Source organism: Crocodylus porosus, unplaced genomic scaffold (genome assembly GCF_001723895.1).
Source record: "Crocodylus porosus isolate Cpor-Errol unplaced genomic scaffold, CroPor_comp1, whole genome shotgun sequence".
NCBI lineage: Eukaryota > Metazoa > Chordata > Crocodylia > Crocodylidae > Crocodylus > Crocodylus porosus.
In genome coordinates this window covers 1,103,073-1,120,293 of record NW_017728939.1, presented here as the reverse complement: position 1 = coordinate 1,120,293, position 17,221 = coordinate 1,103,073, and the positions used below count along the sequence as shown (strand labels likewise).

The window sequence follows — 17,221 nt, the reverse complement described above, 5'->3', positions numbered from 1 at the left end:
TGAATGTTTCTTAACTAAATTATATCTAGATCAGTGGTTCTCAAACTTTTTTTCTTTTCCACAGACCACTTGAAAATTGCTGAGGGTCTCAGCAGACCACTTTTTTTTGGTTCTAAAAATTGAACCACACAACTCATATTTTAAAAGCAGTAGTCTTACTTAACAGGTACAAACATTCTCGTTTGTTCCACAACCTTTCTGCAAACCACCTGAATGGGGCTTGCGGACCAGTGGTGGTGTGCAGACCAGTTTGAGAACCTCTGATCTAAATTATAAGAGCTTTGATACTTCACATGTTGCTTCAGAGTGTTTCAATCTGTCCACGTGTGGGCATAAGGAGGGCAAAGAGAAGGAAGAGATGGCATCCTGGATTATATGACCTGGCACACAAGCAGATTTGAACCTGACTCTTCAGGATGGTATGTATTAGAAGAACTTAGATCACCATTTTCTGCGTGCATCCTATATGCCATTAAAGCAAACCCATTTCTCATTTAAAGGGGTTACTATTCTTCAAGCCCACTTCCCCAGCTCACTGAAATTACAATAGTTTGTCTTACTAAGAAGAGGTTCTCTAGTTCTCAAAGATTACAAAAATACGCTCTCATATTTTCTTTATAGTCAAACCAACTCCATTTTTTAAACAGTTTCTGTATTAAAAGCCTCAGAGTGAACAGGCTGTAGCCAGACTGGTAATGCTTTAAACAGAGCCAAAAAAGAAGAAAAGAAAAAAAATCTGAAGCTGATCCAGTAGCACCGACTGATCTTATTAGCCCTTCTCATGGAAACTACACAGATATGACTTCACTCCTGGATTACTCTCCTATATTTAGTTTATACCTAATATGGATAAAGTAGAAACCAGCCATTTCCTTTCCTCTGCAAGTTCTGAGCCATTGCAACAAAAAGTTTGCTCTCTTTAAAAAAAAAATGTACACAAAGACACACATAATTAATGGGGAGTTTGGTTTATTATGTCTTCAATTTTAGAATAAACAAAATACAGCAGAAACCCTGAAATCAGACTCTGCCACAACAGCAAACTGTACTTGAATTGTTAAGATACTCAAAACAAGTTTTAAGAATCTTTACACTTATTCTTTCAAGGAGGAAACATAGAAAACTTTGTTTTACTAAATCTTTTATCTAAAGTCACAGTTAAAAGTACGGAAATTAAAAATCAGGAAGTTTTCTAAAACCAGTTGAAGCATCTGGACACTCAAGAGACCATGTAATAAAGACTAAAGACCTAGAGATAGCCCTGCTGAACACTTTCCCTACTCTTCCACTTTCAAAGATAAATTAAGCTCTGATTACAAATACAGATTCATGTTGGTTTCCTGTGGGCTGTCATTTATAGCAGGAAGGACAATCTAGAGCGGTTTCAAACTAAAATTTATTTCATTTAAAAATTTGGGAAAAAGTTCAGTCCCCCCTCTTCTAGTCCAGCAGCCAAAAACACTAAGAAAACAATACACTTAAAATGAGGGAAACACCTCACATTGCTCAAGTGTTCCCAAACCTGGGCAACGTAGGAAAAAGAACAGCCTCAAAGTAAAGATCTACTCAGTTGCAGGTCAAAATAGGGAAAAACCCTTATCTAATAATATATATTGCAACTACTGACAGCTGAACAAATTCCACTCAGAAACCAATCAATTAAGAAATGCTGACAAAATTCAAGTCTTTCACTGTTCCCTTTGCCAAAATTTAAACTTTTTAGACAAACATGCAACCTTACCAAGTACAAAAGTCATTTGCTTTTAAAAACACTCAAGTTATTGTTTAGCTAAAGGCTAAAGAATTGGAAGTTCATGTTCTGTTCAGGCTCTGACAAATAGACAGAGCTGCATTTCATCAGAAAGCTCCTTCATTCTCCACTAGCTAAGCAACACCCCAAGTTGGTCCCAGTAAGATCCGATCTTTTTACTAATCCATCTCTGTTCCATTTATGCTGGCCTTGCACATTCGTTTCCTATACACTTATTTGCTAGGAGCTATTTCCTGTCCCTGAAATTCTTGGACAAAACACTCAAAAGACCCACATTACAGAGAAGGCCCAGCTGCAGATAACACGGAATTTCCTTTCCCATCAACACTGGGGGGAGGGGTTCCAATGAGCTAAATGCAGGAGTTGTACTCTATAGGGTCTGGGTATAACTAACTGGGTGACCTCCTCCCCTTCGGCTTTACCCCTCCTAATCCTACATCAACCCGTTACGCACCTCACACCGTGGCACTGGCTTACTTTGATTGGGGTGGGTTACCTGTCAGTCTGGTTTCCCCTGGTCGGCCTCCTGCAGTGCCCGAAGTTCCTCATCGTTCTCCTGGGCTTCTCAGAATTGACCGCTACTGGCAAACCTTTCTACATCCAATTCCTTGTCTCTTCCTACGTCGGCCCCTACCAGTCCCTCTTTAGTGTCCTCGGGGCTGCAGAGTGAGGCTATTATTTCATAAATTTCCAACCAGTCCCGACCCAACATCATGGGGTATAAAATTTCTTCCTCTAACCCCACTGGGATCCTTCTACTAACCCCCTTCACCTGTAAGCGTAATAACCGTCTTTCATAATAGGCTTTTCGCTTGTGGAGGCAAACCATCTTCACACCAGCATACCCTGGCGTGTTTCCATGATATCAGCAGTAGTCGGACAATGGACTGAGCACATCCAGTATCGGCTATGGCTTGTACCAGCCGGCCTTCCACCCACACAGTCACCTGGGGTAAGGGTTGTACTTTCCCTACTAAGCTGTCCCCTATGCTAAAACCATCATCTCCATTTCATGTCCTTCTCTAGATCCTGCTCAAAGGTCAGTGTGTTCTACTTTGACTTCTCTTGACCTCCGAGTCACCCGTGGGCTTCAGGAACACTCAAGCTATATGGCCCTGCCTACCGCAATTAAAACAGATCGGCCTGGCTGGGCTTCCTTTCTGGGTTTCTCTGCCCCTTCTCTCGCCTTTTCAGTCTGCCTCCCACATATAGCTCACTCCTCTCATGCCTCGATCCCGATGGGTCTCTCCTTGAGCCATGTCGAAGTCTTCTGCCAGTTGCAGGGCTTCATGGGAAGACTTAGGGCACTGGCACCTTACCCATCTCTGGGCGTCCTCCTCCAAGTTGGTTATACACTGTTCTAACAGTATTTGGTCACATACGTCTTCTTTGGTAGCGGTTTCAGGTTTAAGCCACTTATTTAAGAGGTCTGTCAAATTCTGCCACAAAAGTCGAGGTACCCTTTCTTCCTTTCTCTTTCTGCCTCTAAATGCTTGGCAGTGCCTCTCTGGTGTTATGTTAAGTCTTTGTAATATTTCTTCTTTTACTTTGTCGTAATCCTGGGCATCTAGCTGGGCCTGTCCAATCAAGAGGACTCCTAATCGTCCTGCCCACCTACCCTTCTCCAACCCAGCCGCTACTGCCGCCCTCTCAAATACCTCTAAGAACGCTTCCGGGTCATCCTCTTTGGTCATCTTAATGTCCAAGGGACTCCTTTGTGTCCACACCTGCTGTTGTATCAGGTGCTCCTCTATCGCCATCTGCCTTGTGGCCTGCTGCTGTAGTACCTGCGCTATCAGATTTAAAGTCTGTTGCAGGGTGTCCAGCCCTGCCAGTATTAGTCGGTGCTCCATCCTGCACCCTTCTAGGAGTCTGCTGCCAAATTCCCAGCCAATGCACCACTGTCAAGTGGCCAACTGGTTAGCTCGCCCTCCCAAGAGTCCTTGTGACCTTTTCTTTCGTTTTCTCCTCCTCCAGAGAACTACACGCACATATAGACAGCTGGCCTAGAGCTGTATTTTCATAGGACCTCAGCCTTCCAGCTGAAGCAAGGGACAAGTCTTAGATGGAGATCCACACACCCACGTTCTCGTCTGCCACGTCTTTGGCATTTATAGGAGTATGTTCGGTACCTGGATGTGTGGTGCTGTCTTGTCGTCATCCGCTGTCCTATCATGCTGAGGGCTTCACCACCCCTACACCCTTGCCCGGTCCATTGGTCGTTTAAGCATCCTCAGGTTTGTATTCAGCTGCCGGGTTCCTCCCCATGGCCTTTACCTCAACAAAAAAAGAAAAGTGAAAGGAACCCACGCCTCATGTCCTGGAGGATTGTCACCCGGCTTTTGGCAATAAACAAAGAAACAAAAATGTCAGTGCGACTACTCTCTTCTTCCCCTGTTTGTGTCCATAGGATTGCACCTCTTGCGTCTTCTATTGGGGTCATCACAGTACCCTCCTCTCACTGAGGTCATCATTTATAATTTTTCCTTGCACCTCTTTTGGGGTCACTACGGTACCAGACTTTAATAATGCCCCTCTATTAGAGTCTTTATGGTACTTTTTCTCCATCGGGCTCTGCCGGCTGCTGAGGAGATCGCAGGTAGTTCCTGACCTTCCCAGTCCACTGTACCTTCCTCTAGAGCTTCTCCGGGGAGTTCTCTTTCTGCAGGAGCCTCCAGCCAGCCCTCCACATGGCTCTCACAGATTCCTCCAGCGTTGTTCGGCCCAGCTTCTTCGTTTCCAGTCCTGCACTCTCCCCTCCTGCCTGCTCCGGGCTCCTCTTTATGCTGCGGTTTGAGTTCCCAGCTCCTCCCCTCCAGAAACACCTGGGTATGAAGAGTATTAGCCAGGTCCTTTGGGTCTAGTAGCTGCCTCTGGCTTTGGCACAGGCTCTCTCACAGGGAGCATCTAAAAGGGGAAATGCCAGAGTGATCTGAACTCATCTTTTGCTCTTAGAAAGTCTTGCCAGCTCCTCTCCACATTAGTCTTACGCTTCCCATCCTGAACTCAGTGATCTTGAGTCACCTGAGGTAATTATTACACTTGCAGCTTAATTTCTTAGGATGTTAATGCTGTCTCACTAGGCTACCCACTGAGAGATTAGCTGAAACTGTGAGCGCTGTCACTCTTGCACTTAACTAGCAAGTTTATACCAAGTCTTTTTACAAAATTCCAACAGTCACTTATCTTCACCTGCAACAATAAAATATTTCCTGTTAAAAGGAACCTCAGCTTCCTTAAATACTTGTATATGACCTCTGATATTGTCTTGGTAAGTACAAACATCTCGTGTTCCTGTGTATTCTTTTAATAGAAACATGATCAGAGCCAGACGCATAAAAATATGCACAGAGCTTTATTAGAGCCACAGTCTGATGTGGTTTTGTTGTCTGCTCATCTCTGCTAGGCTGGGGAGCCAAAACTACTGTGTAGGGCAACAGTTTTGAGATGGAGCTTCCACCCAACACCCCCTTTATTGCTTACCACAGTATTAAAGCCCTCAAAATACAGTTAGAAATGCCTCCCGGTAGAAGAGTTCTGGCAGGAACTATGTTAAAAAAGTGCTTTTGGAGTGAAGTGGGAGGAAAAGTCAGTTTTCATTGGAAAAACTGTCATAAGTGTTCGTTTCGGCCTATGTGTAATGCTCATTTTTTCTGACCTGGAAGGCAATGAGTTCACAATCGGATACTTAAATTCCCATACCACGTTTTGGAAAAGGGAAGGAATACTGCACAGCCAGACATCTTGCAACTGTGACGTAAGTGATGTTCTTTAAAAACTAAAAAGGTAATCATAACATTTAAAGGTAAAATGATTATAACCACAACTGTCTAAACATTAAGTGGCATACACCAAGGCTAAAATTGGTTAAAAGCACTACAAGAGAAGTTCAACAAAATACTGTAAGCAACTTCCAGCTTAAGAAAAAAAATAATTCAAATTATGGTGAAAAAAATTAGTTGTTAGTAAAAGATTACTGTTTCAAGGTTAATCCCATTTTCTATTAAAAACATTAGACAACCTCTCATGTTTGAACTCGGAACTGCTTGTATTTGTATATGCTGAATATTACACCAAATGCATTAGACAGACATTTTTAAGGCACTGGTAAATAGAAGCAGGTAAGAAAGGCAATAATATTTACTGTTAACAAGCAGATAGGGAAAATATGTACCTTAAAAGTCTGTCCCTTGCTGTGGAGATATCCCATTCATTATACAATCAACAGCACTAGGGACAAACAAGATATCTAAGCCTCAGATGAGTTCACTAATGCTACCCGTGTATTTGCTCTCAAAGGTTAATATACCTGGGTTGCAAGGAGGGGAATTAATTGCAGAGGGAAGTTCATCTTAACCAAGTGTATTTCAGGGCTAGGGTCAGAACATTCTCAAGCACTAGCGTTATTACAAGATAATCCTTCGAGAGGAAGCACATAGGGAAAAGACTGTACCTAATGAGCTTATCATGTGACGAACCTATCCCTGACAAGATTATCTTCCAAAACAATTCTTCAAATAAGTAACATTGGTTATTCTCCAATGTGGACCATCTTGATTTCACAGTTACTCTGAAACTGTGAAAAATAAGTACAGCAATGATGAAAAACAGGTTTGTAGGATGCTAGGTTACAAGCAATATGTAGCAGCTATGCCCTTAGGCTGGAATGTCAGATTTTAAGATAAGCAGGGATGAACCTGTGCCACGTGTGACTAAAAAAAATCCCCCAAATATTGGCAGTTCAGATGAGTGGTATTCTTCCCCCTAACTCAGCAAAGAACTAATGCCTCAACATTTTGCCAGAGAACCTTTGCTGCTAGAAGTGCACAGACATGGCAACAAGTAGTCTTCAGCATTTGGTCATTAAAGATCTCACAGCACCTTCTGCAGAAGTATGTCCTAGTTTGGGTAATCAAGATGTACCTTCCCAAATGCTCCCTGCAGTTCCTGTGAGATACAGCATTCTCCCCTTCTCCTACACTGTCAGGCAGTATTTCTGCCCACAGGTGAACAGAACACAGAAATAACCTTTCAAGAGGGCCGGCTGTACAAACAGAGGTGTGATGTGAAATGTTACAGCAGTGCTAGAAGTGCTCCAAAAAGGGTACATCTTGAAATAAGATACTATTATGATGAGTATCACCACTGCTGGAGCCGGGTTCTCCAACCCCACAATCTCTTCTGCATTTTGGTTCAGTAACATAACTAAGGGTGGGCAAGAGGGGCACCTACCCCAGGTTATAGTTTAGGAAACATGCCAGAATTGCCCCTCATCCCTGGAGTACGCAGCCTGACAGCAAGAGCTGCCCCACACCAAGAACTCCAAAAACAGTCCTCGGCTGCTGCTGGGGTGGGCAGAGCATGCAGTAGTAGCAGTCCAGGCAAGGATTGTTTAGGAGTTGCTGGCATCGGTAAAACTATATGCCCCCTCCCCACCCCCACAATCAACCCCCAACTCTCCTGCATGGTTTGCCCAGGGCACTAACTCTACTTGTTATGCCTCTGTGCCTGCTTCTAGATGGCCAAGATGTTCGATGGATTGGAGAATGGAAAGACAAGCATCCCATGGATGGAATACCCTTGCCACCACTACAGACCTAATGCTTCCTTCAGACCTCTTCTAGATTCCACATCCCCGCCATCCTGCAATCCTGAACTTCCTGTAGCATCCCCTGGCTAGGAGCAGGAAGCTATACAGCCACAGCAATTTTGAAGAGCTCCAGCTACACACGTCTCCCAGCTGAAACACTACCCTTTTGAATCATTTCAAGGTGCATGACACTTGGAAATGTTGCAAAAGTTACCTTAATCTCCCAGTGAAATACTGCCTTTAGGTGCAAGTGATCTACACCCATTAAAAGTCTGCAAGTTTCAAGAATCCTTTAAGATAAAAAGAAAACCCAGGTCCAAAAAAGAACAACCCCAAAACGGTTTCTACAGTAACACTGATCTAGAAACATGGAAATAAGGTTTAAAGGTACAGTTGCTTACTAATCTAAAACAGTATCTGTATTGCCACCTCACTCCCCACCCACAATATCACTAACTTACCTTCTCTCTATTTCTTAGTGAATCTTTTAGAAGGCCTGTCAGAATGTTCTAATATTACTCTGAGAGGCACCTCTGGATATATCTTTGCCCTGCATGTATTTACCTACTTCAGATTCATGAGTAATACCCAGTTTGATTCTTCTTACAAATACCATTAAATTAAAGCCTTGATCTGCCCTGCTGCTAAATCACACTACAGGAAAGACCCAAGAAGTGAAACTTAGATTTGTTCTGCATTGCATCTGCTCTAGGCATTTCATGGTTTAGAACAAGGGTAGGCAACTATTTCTGCTGGAGGGCCACTTCATGAGTTTTGGTAAGCTGTCGAGGGCTACAAGGGTAGTCCCGCCCCTTGACAGGTGCCCCACCCCCTGCCTACCATCTTGAGACCATAAGTCTTGCCCCTAACTCCTGACTTTTGCCGCCAGTTCTTCCCCTTGCCCCTAGAAGCACTCCTTTGAGGCTGGGGGGGCCGGGGGTCTTCATCTGAACTAGAAAAAAAAAAAATCATATACTAGAAGTCAAACATCTACTATAACATATTTTCATTTTATTACAAAAAAATATTTGTCATGATTTGTGTTTGTGTAGCGTATATGGAGATGACTGCATAATAGGTCAAAATAAAGTCTTACTCTGGTATTTTATGTGTGCGGTGTAGTTGGGGAGGTGCAAGTGTGGATAGAGGAATATAGGGTATGTTATGTAGGGAGGCTGTGGAGGAAGAGTGTGGGTGTGCGGGGTTTATAGTGTGAGGGAGGATGGGGGGGGCTGTGAGGATACTCCACGTGGTTCCCCCCATGACACAGCCTCTGCCACGACCAGCAGCAACAGATGGTGGGCCCTCAGGGTACTTGTGGCCTGCACAGGCACCGTTGCCTGGTGGTGTGTGGCATGACAGCAAGGAGCACAGCCCGGCTAGCTCCCCTCCATTGCACAGGGCTCTTCACAGGACACGTGCAACTCCTGGTACTTGTGCACCACCAAGGCAGGGGATAGGGCTCCCTGGCACTTCCGGTGGAGTCCTAGCAGCTGCATGCGACAGAGAAAGCAGCCGGCTCCATCATGTGGGCCTTTCCTTGGTGGTATGCAAATACCAGGAGCTTTTAATGCACTGTGTACAGCCTAACTCAACAGAGGCAGGCCAGAGTGGCTGCACTCCTTGCTGTCATATAAAGCTCTGGCCAGAGATGCGAGCTGCTGGGTGGCAGTGCCACAAGCACCCTGAGGGCCCCCCCACTGGCAAGGGATGTGCAGCACAGAAGGGGGACACACCCTGCCCACCCAAGCTCCACTCTCCCACCACACCCTTGGGCACAGGCTCTGCACTCCTGCCTGCCCCATGCTTCCCACACCTGCCCAGCAGCAGCTCCTCCCAGCCCACAGTGCAGCTTCCCTACCCCCACCTCTTCCCTACATGCTGCCTGGAACAAGTGCTGCAGCAGGGAGACAAGGAGGAGCTGCTGGAGACCAAGGAAGCCAAGCAGGTGCCCCAGCAACTGCAGCAGCAGCAGCAGCCCTGCCCAGAAGATGCGTGTGCTGGCTGGGCTGGGCCGGGCCCTTCTGCTCACCAGATGGGAGCAAGGTATGTGGGCGGGGTGGGATACAGTTAGTTGGTGGGCACCCGCGGGCCGGATCTGGCCCAAGGACCGTATTTTGCCTGCCCCTGGTTTAGAAAGATTGTCCAAAAGAAAGAATTTCCTTGCATTAATGAAAGAGATACCCCAAAAATACTTAGTGTTTACATATTATTTTAAACTCAATGCAAGTCATCTTCTAAATAATTTAGATGCAGACACAATGCTAAGAATTTTTAGCTTGTCAACCACAAGTGAGTAAGCACCCAATAATACATTTTAATTGTACATTATTAAAATAGGTCATGGTAGCACAGAAAAGGAGTCTAAGAAAAAAGATACTCATAAGGATTTATTTTAAACCAGACTATGCAGCATTTAGATCTGCACCCCACCCCGCTTTTTAAAACCCCACTTTTTAAAAGTTAAACTAGGCATCAAACTACTTGCTCCTAACCTTCCCTGCTAACCCCAGTAATGTAACACCCACCTTCCCTGCTAACCCCAGTAATGTAACACCCACCCTTCAATAATCTACCAGGTTAGACACAAGCAGGGTGGACTTGATTTAAATCAAATTGATTTAAATCAGTGGTCTGGAAGCCTCGATTTGATGACTGATTTCTACAAAGTGCATTCTTGTTAAATGAATAAAGGATATCAAATAACTTCTTGAAATGTTGTACTTTTAGAGAAAGGTAAGGGCTTGACTGTGTACACAAACCTGCAGAGAGACAAGAGGGCTGCTGGGCAGATAATTAGATCTGTTTTCTCTCATCTCCATATATTGCTTAACAAGGATGTTATCTCTGGAGACACAAATCCACAGTTTGAGAACTAAAACTAAGTATCACAGAGATGCTTAATGGGATCTTATAGACTGAGCACCGAGTCCTGTTGGGTACAGTGGTTTTCTTTAATCTTTACTAATCTATGGAGTAGCCTCTGAGAACCCCATAAGATTGGGCCTCTCATATAATCCATAGCCTGTTGTGACCTAAAAAGATTACATAAATATACTGTCTCAAATAGTATATAATTAGATGTTATAATCCCCATTCCCTGGTGGTCTTTGAGCTTTAACATGTTTTAAATTAAAACTATCTTAATATAGGGTTGGGGGCTTTTTAAGCATGTTAACAAAAAAAAAAACCCCATCAAAAATATGATTAAATAAAACGGAAAACGTCTGATTTAAATAAAAAATCCTATTTTTTTTTAAATGTTGATTTTTATCCACCCTGGACACAATGTATTTCTACAGTTGACAACCTCAGTGAAAATCCAGTTCAGATGAAGGCTGGCAGAACCTTTTCTACAATGCATCTCAAACACCAATTTGTCCCTTTTTAATATTTAAAAGAACACAAGCATCGCTGCTTCTGCAAACAGAGTTTGTGCTGGTGTGTGCACCGAATTTTACGTACCTCTCCGCTCTCCCCATGTTTCTCATGTGCCCGTCCCACAATCTAATTCAGGGGCCTTCTGAAACTACTCCTGTGCACTCACCCCTCCCATGCCATCTCCGTGCCAGGATTCTCTACCTTTTCACACCAATCTTGCCTCTCCCACCCACTCAGAGCATCTGCAGCTGAATGAGTCTCCCCTTCCCCACCCTTATTTATCCTTTCCATATAAAACTCCACAGAAGGACAGACTGAGATAACAAAGAGCTATTGTTACTCTGGAAGGTTTTCAATGATGTCAGCCAGTACTTTGATCTATATATTACTGTAGAGGTGCTTATAACCAGTGGCTCTGCTCACCAAATGGCAGGAGCTACATTCATCCCTTGTGCTGTCACAATTTTCCCCAACATCAATAGTAAGATTCTGCCCACTGATATCTAGAACATGCCTTCAAGTTTCTGAATTATCTGTAGCATTCAAAAGCCATTGTTTTATAGACAGAAAAAAGCAGAAATGTCAAGTGGACTGCAAGGCCTCACACACCAAGCCAACAAAAACAAGATTTAGCAGTTTCACACATGTTCATTCCATTACTCAAGAGCTTTAGAGTTCTCTGGTTAAGCAAGTTGTTTGAGTTATTAGTTTATCCCCTGGACAGGTAATTCAGGGTAATATGCCTTTACACTACATAAAAAGATCTTAAAAGAGCTTCTCCAGTATGAAGGCTCATTTTCTTTCATCTCCACTCAGCTAAGAAACCGGGAGTATGCTGGCACAATGACTTAGTATGCAGCCTCGTCCAAAGTAGAAAATCATGGCGATTCACAGCATTCCAGATTCCGTCCCCATTGTTCCTGTTCTGCAATCCTTATACCCAAGACCAATACCCTCTGGAGGCACACAAGGCATTGCATCTTTATATTCAAAGTCTGTGGGTCCAGGCTAAGGCTGAAATCCAGCTATCCTTGAACACGTTTTAATTCACCCTGAGACAGACAGAAAGCCTGCAGGATAGAACCTATGCATATGGACAGATATGCATTTGAAATGCTCCAATTTGGAGCACTTCAAATTCACCATGCTTAAATGCAGTCTACAGGATTACTTGTTTTGAAAAGGGATGCCTAAATTTGCCAGGCAGGCCTAACTGACAGGCTGCAAGAAAGCTATACTTAGTTTACAAACAACATACATTTCTGTTCATTTTCATTTGAAGCAAAGAAAAAGAGAAAAAGAGAGAGATGGAATGCCCCATATTAGACTCTTCCAGGGAAGATGAATACACACTGACCCTATTTCTTGGCATGTCATGTTAAAATATGTAGGTATGATTAAGAATTCTTTATCAAGTTCTGTAGCACTTGTTGATAGGCTCCATCCTCACCCTGCTGTTACAGAAAGAATGCAGCCAGAGGCCACCCTCTAAAACATAGTGGGTTGAACTTTGGGCAGCCTTCATCCACCTCTCTCATGTAAATATCTTAAACAAACCCTTCAAGAAGTTGCGTACTGTGTCCTCTGGCTTCGCAGGTGAGTGCTTCTATTCAGCTACATAAACACCCAGATAACACTTTTTATTAAAAGGCAAAAATCAAGACAAGGTGATGTCCATATGCTGTTTTATTAGAATTCTAATCAAACTGTACTGCCCAAGCTGCTGTACACGATCTCATGTTCATTTCATTTCAGTCTTTGCTACTGTAGAAGCCACCTGGGTGTTTTAAAATATTCCAGTTAGACAATAGAAGCAGACCTCCCTTATCAATAATACATGCAAACATACTAGGAAGCCATGCTGAAAGCACATGAGAAATCAGATACATCACTAGTTCTTCCTAACAGCTCTTACAGAAAAAGCCTTGGCAAATATTTGCATTGGTAACTTAAAAAAAAGACTGTGGGCAGCCCACCAATGAGGTTAATGAAAGCTGAAGTTGTTCGAGACCACTGGCATACATCCTAAAAGTGCAACCATGCATTATTCCAGTTTTGCACTATGAAATTTGTTTCCCTGTGTACATACCCAGTGCTCGTTTTGCATATATTTTAGCAGAGGTGGCAAGCAGGAATTACAACAGGCCCTAAAATAACCAGTCGTTTCAGACAAAATTCAGTTATTAGGATTACGCTATTAGCTCTTTGTTACATGTATGACAGAGACATGTGCACATTTACCCCAGACAGTTCTATCACTGATCACAAACCAGCAACATGTTTTAAGACCAAAATTTTGGGAACCCAGCCACTAAATCACATGCTTCTTAAGCTTGATTGATTCTAAGGCTGTAACATGTAACTCTGTCTTAGTTTAGCCTGTCTGCTGCAGTCCTTTCTACCAAGATCACAGTTACCACCCTTCAGCCATTGGCAGTTGACACTGACTTCATGAATGAGACTTTTTGATTGGTCAAAAGTCTTTCCATTACCACTATATTAAGAGCCTCACCTGACTAACACTGCACTGTAGAAGCCACAGACCTAAATGCTCACTTTGAAGAGCAATTACCTATGCTCCCTATCTTGTGCAGCCTTTCAGTTTTATGTTTGCTAGTTAATAGCATACAATTTTTTTTTTTGCTTTTTGTTTTTATTTTTATCTATTGCACAGACAGCCCACATCTCCTGACACCCTGCCCCCTGGGCCTCTCCATCAAGCACAACGCCTGATGTTACAACTCCACATTCTGACCACTCGGGATTAGCTAGGAAGTAGGTGCCTGTCCGTAAGAGTACAAGCCAGGGGCGGGCAATCATTTCAGGTGGAGGGCCGCTTACCGAGTTTTGGCACGCCATCGAGGGCTGCATGACAGGTAGTCAGGGGCAGCTAAATATAAAAAAATTTAGAAAATTTAAGGGGCTCCATGAGCCAGATAGAATGGCCTGGCAGGCCGCATCCGGTCCGCATTTTGCCCACCCCTGGTACGAGCCATTTAGCAGGGTGGTTAAGTGAAAACTATTTTCAACAGTTTCTCTTCCAAGCAATAACCAAAAGGATATGGTTCCCAGCAAAACTCACGTACTTACCCTGTGGAACAGGCTGCAGAGCCAAGGTAAAAGATTTTTTTTGATCCATTCACCAGCACAAGGAGGGAGGAAAGGAATCTCTCTCCCCTTCCACAAACAGTGCACATCCCACATACAACTATATAACATATAGTTGTCATGCAATGAACAAATTGTATTAGAGAAAAGAAAAGAGAAATAAATAGTAAGTTACCACAAATGTTTCAGCATCCTCCCAGATACACAGCAACTGCACAGAAAATAAACATGCTTTTCATACACACCCCTCTGTGACTTTGTTACTGTTTCTTATGTATGTAACGTCCTCAAATTTCTCCACAAAACCACACCTCTCTCTCTCAAATCCCTCAAGAACTCAGTCCTAATCTCCACTGAAAAGCCAGATAATCAACTAATAATCAACTTCAGGGTAGATTAATATAATCATGTGCTTTCTGCTGTGTTGGCATTTCTGAAGAGCCTGTGACATGATAAAGAAAAACCCCACCCACTGACTTGTGACTAGGATGAAGTTTTTCCTGGAGGATTTGGTTCTATTTTTGCATTTTTTTAACTAAGGCACCCAGGCTAGCAGATATGTATGGATATTTTTGTCATGACACTCATCTGACATGCTGCTTGTACTCATCTTCAATTACAGGTTCCTTGGGATAGAAGCCGTTGGAGACTATTCAAGAGCACTGACTGTCAACGGGATTTGCGCTCCCAGATCACTTAGGCATTTCTGAAAAAATCTATTCTATGTTGAGTTCAGTCTGTCCCAGTCAACAGGTCCCAAATCCTCACCTGAGCATTACCACAAATCAACATTATGGACAATTGTACTTAATACTGTATGTAGAAATAATCTACATTTTAACCAATTTCATACATAGTAAAAGCTTTGTTATCCGGCACCCATGGGGAATGGCGGGGTGCCGGATAACAAAATATGCCAGTTAACTGAGGGGCCCAAACAGGCATCTTTGCCTGTTGGGGCTACTGTTTCTCACACTGTGTTGCTGCCCCTCCTGCAGCATTGCCCACCCTCCCATGGGCCCTGAGGGACACGGGGGCGGGGGGGGGCCTTGTGCAGCCTGCTATGCCCCGGGCCGTGGGGGCTTGGAGAAACTGGAACTGCCATAGTGGGCACTTTGGGTTTCACTTTACCTTACAGGCCGGCATATCAGTTAACAGAACATGCCAGTTAACGAAATTTTGCTGTACTTCTATAAATAAATGAATATATATTACACATACACACACATACACACACACACACACACACACACACACGTAAGCATAAAGACCACATGCGGACAAAATATGGCCCACTGGCCATATCCAGCCTGCCCCTGTGAGAAGCCTGAAGAGGATGAACGTGGGGCATGGAGGAGTCCGCACTGCACGGCCCAGCCCGGCCCCAACTGCAGCTCAACGGAGGTGCAAAGTGAAGGTCTCCCACCTCAGGCTCCCAGAGGCGGCTGGTACGCCGGATAGAATTGACTGCCATTGTCCTAGCTGCTCCTCCTTCTGCCCTGCCAATAGCTCACCAAAATTCATTAAGTGGCCCTCCAGCACAAATAATTGCCCACCCTGATACAGAACCTTTGCTTCTAGGATTTAAGACATTTTGACAAGACAGACACACAAATCATCAATCATCTGCTGCAAAAGTTTCTCTGAAGTCTGCTACCAGCTTCGCCTCCGCAGAACTGCATTATCTTCCACACTGTAGAGCAGCAGTTCCCAAGTTGTGGTACACATACCACCAGCAGTACACAGGTTTATTATAATTACTTTATACAACAAAAAATTTGCTGATGGTACTTAAGGTTTCAACTGAAAAAATTTGCTGGTGGTACTTTTCAGGTTGTATCACTTTAAATTGGTGGTGTACAACCTGTCAGTTTGGGAACCGCCATTGTAAAGGATTGGAATGCTCTTGTACTAAATCGATGGGCCAGGAAACGTACAGGAGGATGCTACAAAATGCACTTCCTTTACTGAACTATAGCTGGGGGAGACCAAGGACACCTTTTGCCCGAAGGCTTGGGCCAATCTCTCCCCCAACTATGCAGCTGGTTCAATAAGAGATCCTACAAAACACCCTTGCCTCTCAAAAAAGAGAGGGGACAAATTTGTCATGTCGAGTGGACCAACTAATAAATAAAACTGCTGCAAAACACAAAAAGATTCAACACCAATTTTCCAATCACAACTCTGCCACCTGGGCTAGTACAATCAATTCCCAAAACACTGCTTGAAGAGCTTTAACTCCTCTCCCACTGCAATGTATGGACACCTGCTTTGAAAGGTTTGAAACCAGTTAAGAGCGGGACCCTCTAAGGTATTTTTCCTTACTGAATTTGACTTGTTTAACGTGGAGGAAAAAAAAAAGACGCGCACAGTATTTATTTCTCACTGCTGAAGAAAGACGCGGCATCGGCAAACAGCTGCGGGGGACCCAAAATATTGCATCATACAAATGCAAAAACACTCGGGAGCCAGATGGCACTGACAGGATGTGATCAAGAGAAACACAACACATCGCCACATGCTTCCTTCCTCGTCTATCGGACGAGCCGGGCGTTTAACACAACCGGGGAGCCGGCAGGAGGTAGTTTTCTCTCTCGTTTCGGTCCGACCCGGGCTGCATTTGACGCACAGAAGCTGTCTCTCTCTTCCCGTTCCTGAAGACGGAGCCTGCTTTTTGCTTACCGCATCCCTAGAGCGGCAGCCGCTCTCTTGTTTCCTGGACAGCAAACACCCTTTAAACCAAATACCCTTTAAATACATCCCCCCCGACAGCGCAGGGAGACCCTAGGGTGCTGCACCACCCTGGAAGGGTGGGACATTCCCTGATTGCGGCCCTTTGCTCCAGCCCAGAGGACGGCGACTTGCCTTGGGGGGGAGGAGGGGGTGCCCGGGGCATGGTCCCTCCCGCATCTGAGGAGAACCCCCCCAACAAACTCTAGGGGAGGGAGGATCCAGGCATGGCCCGCGCTCGCGGAGGGGCCGCTGAGGTAAAAAGAGGTAGATGCAAGTGGCTGCCCGCCCCACCGCCTACCTTGACGAAGAGCTCGATGAGCGGCTCCTTCTCGCCATCCTCCAGCCCGTTTACCGGCACCGATAACGCCATGCTGCGCCGCTCTTCTCCCGCGCCCGCCCGGCCACCGACTGCGGGCGTCGGCGCCAGCCGCAGGCGGGACGCTCCCCTAGGCGGGGCCTGAGGGCGGCGCCTTTTATAAGGGAGGCGGGGCCGCACCTTGTATGGGAGTGGCGGGGCCAGACAGGCGGTTTAGGGGGCGGGGCCCGAGTAACGGACTCGAGGGGTCGTTCCCCCTCCCCCCCGCTTCTGGACGGTTCTGTCTGCCTCAGGCTCCCCTCGGAGCAGAGCGGAGCGGAGC

At 44.8% G+C, this 17,221-nt stretch overlaps 1 protein-coding gene across 2 annotated transcripts in view; it reads right to left on the bottom strand.

Moving 5' to 3' along the window:
* Positions 1-17,221, bottom strand: part of CLIC4 (chloride intracellular channel 4) — a 68,243-nt gene that overhangs the window by 43,677 nt on the left and 7,345 nt on the right. Inside the window, exon 1 of one of the 2 annotated variants that reach the window (XM_019547631.1) lies at positions 16,882-16,992. The exons of the other annotated variant lie outside the window; for it this stretch is intronic. Coding sequence (XP_019403176.1) covers positions 16,882-16,953 — 72 coding nt within the window. The 5' untranslated portion in view covers positions 16,954-16,992. Of the gene's footprint in view, positions 1-16,881; positions 16,993-17,221 lie in introns of those variants that run through there. 2 annotated transcript variants of the gene reach the window in all.